Raw genomic sequence first — 6,000 nt, 5'->3', positions numbered from 1 at the left:
AACTCTGCCATCATGGTATGGGAAAAAGGGCAAACCCTAACCACAATGGCCAGAACAGGGCCAATCCCCACCACAATGGCCAAAACAGCGGAAACCCCCACCATCATGGCAAAAACAGGGCGAATCCCCAGAATGGACACAACAAGCCCCTTCAGCAGAGGTGTTACCCGTCCCTGGACACTTCAATATACCCCAGCTCATTTTATAACTATTATTTTAAGGTAGCAATATTATTTTAATTTGTTCTATAATATATCATTGTGTCAAATTTCTCCCTGATTTCCAGGAACGCAGGAACAAAATGCTGTCACAGACTCAGTACTATACCTCCTCAGCAGCTATGACTGGAATCTTGCAGCCTCAGATCTCTGACTGTGGAACCCAGACCTTCAGAGCAGTAGACCCTTACCCTGTCAAGGCTGTAGCACGCATTCGCCCAGCGACTGGTAAGTTTCTCTCTTTACAAATGAGGGAAAGGCAGTTCTGAGGCTGCAGAAGGACGTGGACGGATTAGAATAGTCAAAGAAGTGGCAGATGGAAAACACAGTAACACACACAAAATGCTGGAGGAACTGAGCAGGTCAGACAACATCTGTGGAAATGAATAAACAGTCAACACTTTGGGCCAAGATCCGTCATCAGAATCTCTTATTAGATAGAATATAGTGTTGGGAAGGTGTGGTTGTGCACTTTGGTAGAAGAAAGAAAGGCAGAGACTATATAGAATCAGACTCCGATTCTGTCTCTAACTTCCATCGGAATTACTCTTAAAATTAGCCTTCCTTAGGTCGTACCTGCAGTACTTGTATTGTTCTGGATCACTGGTCTCAGGTACCACTGATCGATCCCTGAGCAGACTGTGAATCTCCTGCTTCATCCATAGTTTTTGGTTTGGGTACGTCTGGTATACTCTTGAAGGCACACTCTCATCCTCATAGGTCTTGATTCAGATCTGAAGATGAATTCCTGAATATGATAAGTTCATAGCTAATCAAAGCAATCCTATAAGCACTCCTCTACCTCCCTTGATCATACCTTCATGGTCTTCACCACTGGTGCTGTGACCCTCAGTCTCTTTTCTATATGGGGAGTGATTTCAGAAATCGGAGGTGCAAAGAGACTTTGGAGGTTAATGCAGGTTGAGTCATTAGTAAGGATGGCAAATGCAATGTTACTATTAACTCCCAGAGACTACAATGTAAAAGCAACAATGCCTTACTTAGCAACACACACAACATGCTGGAGGAACTCAGCAGGTCAGGCAGCATCTGTGGAAGTGAATACACTGTCGATGTTTGAGGCTGACACCCCTCTTCAGGACTGGAAAGGAAGAGGGAAGATGCCAGGATAAAAATCTGGGAGTAGGGAAAGGACTAGCCAGAAGGTGATAGGTGAAGCCAGGTGGATGGGAAAGGTGATGGGTGATGGGCCAGTGATGTTGTGGGGGTGGAACTGGACTTTCTGACGGTGGTGTCTGAAAAGAGGATGTTGTCCAAGTTGCATGCCATCTTGGACAATGTCTCCCATCCACTCCATAATGTACTGGTTAGGCACAGGAGTACATTCAGCCAGAGAGTCATTCTACCGAGATGCAACACTGAGCGTCATAGGAAGTCATTCCTGCCTGTGGCCATCAAACTTTACAACTCCTCCCACGGAGTGTCAGACACTCTGAGCCAATAGGCTGGTCCTGGACTTATTTCCACTAGGCATAATTTACTTATTATTATTTAATTATTTCTGGTTTTATTTTGCTACATTTCTACTCTAGGTTGGTGCAACTGTAACAAAACCCAATTTTCCCTCGGGATCAATAAAGTATGTTTGTCTGTCTGTAAAGGGCTGGAGAAAGGGACCCAGGGTCTACTGTACTTCCATAGATGCTACCTGACCTGCCGAGTTCCTCCAGCATTTTGTGTGGGTTGCTTTAGGATTTCCAGGATCTGCAGAATCTCTTGCATTGATGTTTTATGAGGTATTGGTGCAGCGACTCTCAAACTATTGTGAGCAGTCTGTCACGGATAATCAATCCCAAGCCCGGCTGTGAAAGGAGGAGGGTTGTGTGTGGGGCTAGCAACCCCATTCCATAAAATCCCAGAGCTACAGGAACACCAACACAAGTTCCGAAGACCTCATCCCTAGGAGAGGAAGGAGACAGTGAGAAGCTGGGCTGTACTGGGTGAAAGACTGGTGCAGGACAGAGGGCTCTGCTGAGGTTCTGCTGGTCTGTTTGCCAGTATGGGTGATGGGGCTTAATTAGACCATAAGACCATCAGATATAGGAGCAGAAGTACACCATTCGGCCCATCGAGTCTGCTCCACTGTTCAATCATGGGTTGATCCAATTCTTCCAGTCATCCCCACTCCCATTTTGGAAAACAATGGCTCCTCCATCTCATCATCCTCAACAGGGCTGTCTCCCTGGGCTGTGTGCTGAGCCCATTGCTGTACACTCTGCTCACACGTGACAGCACGGCCAAACAGCCAAGCAATCATATCGTCAAATTTGTCATTGAGACGACAGTGGTGGGGCTCATCACCAACTATGATGAGACGGCCTACAGAGTGGAGGTGGAAGAGCTCGAGGTCAGGTGCCGGGCAAATAACACTTCCTCAATGTCAACAAGGCAAAGGACATGGTTATCGACTTAAGGAGAACTGGATCCACTCACACCATCCTTTTCATTGGCAGCACAGCAGTGAGCAATTTCAAACTCCTGGGAATACTCTCATGGTTCCAGAACACACCTTACACAGTCAGGAAAGCTTGGTATGACATTGCGGACATCACTGAGTCATGGCTGAAAGAAGGTCATAGTTGGGAGCTTAACATCAGAGGATATACTTTGTATCAAAAGGATGCAGGAAAGCATAGGTGGTGGTGTGGCTCTGTTGGTAAGAGATGGAATTACATCTTTACAAAGTGGTGACATAGGGTCTGAGAACGCTGAATCTTTGTGGGCGGAGTTAAGAAACTGCAAGGGTAAAAAAACATTATGGGAATCTTATATAGGCTTCCAAATAGTAGTCAGCAAAGGGAGCTGGAAAAGGCATGTAATAAAGGTAATGTCACAATTGTAATGGGGGACTTCAATGTGCAAAGGGATTGGGCAAATCAGGTTGGTGTCAGATTACAAGAGAGGTAATTGTTGAATGACTACGAGATGGCTTCTTAGAGCAGCTTGTGCTTGAGCCTGTTCGGACAAAGGCTGTCTGAGACTGGGTGTTGTGTAATAACCCAGATCTTATTAGGGAGCTTAATGGAAAGGAACACTAAGGAGTCACAGTTTATAATATGATTGAATTGATACTGCAGTTTGAGAGAGAGAAGCATAAGTCACATGTATCAGTATCGTAATGGGATAAAGGGAATTACAGAGGCATGAGAGAGGAGCTTGCCCAGGTGGATTGGAGGAGGATACTGGTGGGGATGATGGCAGAACAGAGATGGCTGAAGTTTCTGGGAATAGTTCACAAGTCGCAGGATAGATATGTCCCACAGAGGAGGAAGTTCTCAAATGGCAGTGGTAGGCAACTGTGGCTGACAAAGGAAATTAAGGACTGCATAAAAGCCAAGGAAAAGACATATAGCATAGCAAAAGTGAGTGGGAAATTGGATGATTGGGAAGCTTTTAATATTCAACAAAAGGTAACTGAAAAAGCTATAAGAAGGGAAAAGATGAAATATGAGGGCAAACTAGCTAATAATATAAGGCAGGATACCAAAATTTTTTTCAGTTATAAGAAGAGTAAAAGGGAGATGAGAGATGATATTGGATCACTGAAAAATGATGCTGGTGAGGTAGTAATGGGGGACAAAGAAATGGCAGATGGACTTAATGGGTACTTTGCATCAGTCTTCACTGTGGAAGACACTAGCAGTGTGCCAGAGGTCCAAGAGTGTCAGGGAGCAGGAGTGAGCGCCATTGCCATTACAAAGGAAAAAGTGCTAGGGAAGCTCAAAGGTCTGAGTGTGGATAAGTCACCTGGACCAGATGGACTACATCCCAGAGTCCTGAGAGAGGTTGCTGAAGAGATAACGGATGCATTGTTCATGGTTTTTCAAGAATCACTTGATTCTGGCATAGTCCCAGAGGACTGGAAGATTGGAAATGTCACTCCACTCTTTAAGAAGGGAGGAAGGCAAAAGAAAGGAAATTATAGGCCATTTAGTCTAAACTCAGTGGTGGGAAAGGGTTGGAGTTTATTATTACGGATAAGGTTTTAGGATACTTTGAGACTAATGATAAAATAAGTCAAAGTCAGTATGGCTTCTGTAAAGGGAATTCTTGCCTGACAAATCTGTTTGATGTGGCAAAGTTGTTTCCCATGGTGGGGGAGTCTAGTACGAGAGGACATGACTTGAGGATTGCAGGGCGCCCATTCAGAATGGAGATGCAAAAAAATTATTTTAGCCAGAGGGTGGTGAATCTATGGAATTTGTTGCCACGGGTGGCAGTGGAGGCCAAGTCCTTGTGTGTATTTAAGGCAGAGATTGAAAGGTATCTGAGTAGTCAGGGCATCAAAGGTTATGGTGAGAAGGCAGGGGAGTGGGACTAAAGGGGAGATTGGATCAGCTCATGATGAAATGGCAGAGTAGACTCGATGGGCCGAATGGCCGACTTCTGCTCCTTTGTCTTATGGAGTTCTTCGAGGAAGTAACAAGCAGGTGGACAAAAAAGAGGCAGTGGATTTCATTTACTTGGATTTTCAGAAGTAAGTTGATAAGATGCCACACATGAGGCTGCTTAACAAGATAAAATCCTATGGCATTACAGGAAAAATACCTGCATGGTTAGAGGAATGTCTGACAGGCAGGAGTCAGTGAGTGGGAATAAAGGGGGCCTTTTTTAGTGATGTTCCTCAGGGGTTAGTACTGAGACCGTTTCTTTCAAATGGTTTGTCAGTGATTTGGATAATGGATTTGATGGCTTTGTGGCAAAGTTTGCAGATGATATGAAAATGGAGGAGGGAGGAGGGAGGGAGTGTGAATGTGTGAGGGAGGCGGGAGGCACAGAGTGTGAATGTGTGAGGGAGGAGGGAGTGTGAATGTGTGAGGGAGGAGTGTGAATGGAGGAGGGAGGGAAGGAGTGTGAATGTGTGAGGGATGAGTGTGAATGGAGGAGGGAGGGAAGGAGTGTGAATGTGTGAGGGAGGGACGGAGTGTGAATGTGTGGGGGAGGAGGGAGGGATGAGTGTGAATGGAGGAGGGAGGGAGGGAGTGTGAATGTGTGAGGGAGGAGGGAGGGAGTGTAAATGTGTGAGGGAGGAGGGAGGGACGGAGTGTGAATGTGTGGGGGGGGGCGGAGTGTGAATGTGTGGGGGGGGCGGAGTGTGAATGTGTGAGGGAGGAGAGAGGGAGTGTAAATGTGTGAGGGGGAGGGAGGGAGTGTGAATGTGTGAGGGAGGAGGGAGGGATGGAGTGTGAATGTGTGAGGGAAGAGGGAGGGACGGAGTGTGAATGTGTCAGGGAGGAGGGAGGGAGTGTGAATGTGTGTGCGACGGTGAGATGGAGGGAACCTCTCAGGATCTTCTCCATCAACTTACCAGCCACTGAAGTAAGACTCACTGGTCTATAATTTCCTGGTCTATCTCTACTCCCTTTCTTGAATAAGGGAACAACATCCACAACCCTCCAGTCCTCTGGAACCTCTGCCGTCCTCACTGATGATGCAAAGATCATCGCCAGAGGCTCAACAACCTCCTCCCTTGCCTCCCACAGTAGACTGGGGTACATCTCATCCAGTCCGGAGACTTACCCAACTTGATGCTTTCCAAAAGCTCCAACAGGAATTTGTCTGTTCCTATCCCTCTCCAATGCAATGGTAAAGGAGATAAGATTGTGATCACTATCTCCAAAACGCTCCCTGTGAGAGACCTGACACCTGACCAGGTTCATTTCCCAATACCAGTTCAAGTACAGCTTATCTACATGGTTTTATCAAAAAGCTTATGTAGGCTTATCTATATGTTGTGTCAAGAAACCTTCCTGAACACACC

The 6,000-nt window shown here is 46.1% G+C and overlaps 1 protein-coding gene across 1 annotated transcript in view; it reads left to right on the top strand.

The window, feature by feature from the left end:
- The first annotated feature begins 301 nt into the window (after positions 1 to 301).
- The window catches only part of LOC140737585 (lipoxygenase homology domain-containing protein 1-like), a 394,473-nt gene continuing 388,774 nt past the window's right edge, over positions 302 to 6,000 (top strand). The window contains exon 1 of the mRNA XM_073064021.1: positions 302 to 446. Coding sequence (XP_072920122.1) covers positions 302 to 446 — 145 coding nt within the window. The remainder of the gene's footprint in view (positions 447 to 6,000) is intronic.

Source organism: Hemitrygon akajei, chromosome 13 (assembly GCF_048418815.1).
Source record: "Hemitrygon akajei chromosome 13, sHemAka1.3, whole genome shotgun sequence".
Lineage (NCBI taxonomy): Eukaryota > Metazoa > Chordata > Chondrichthyes > Myliobatiformes > Dasyatidae > Hemitrygon > Hemitrygon akajei.
This window is presented reverse-complemented; position numbering and strand designations above follow the sequence as displayed.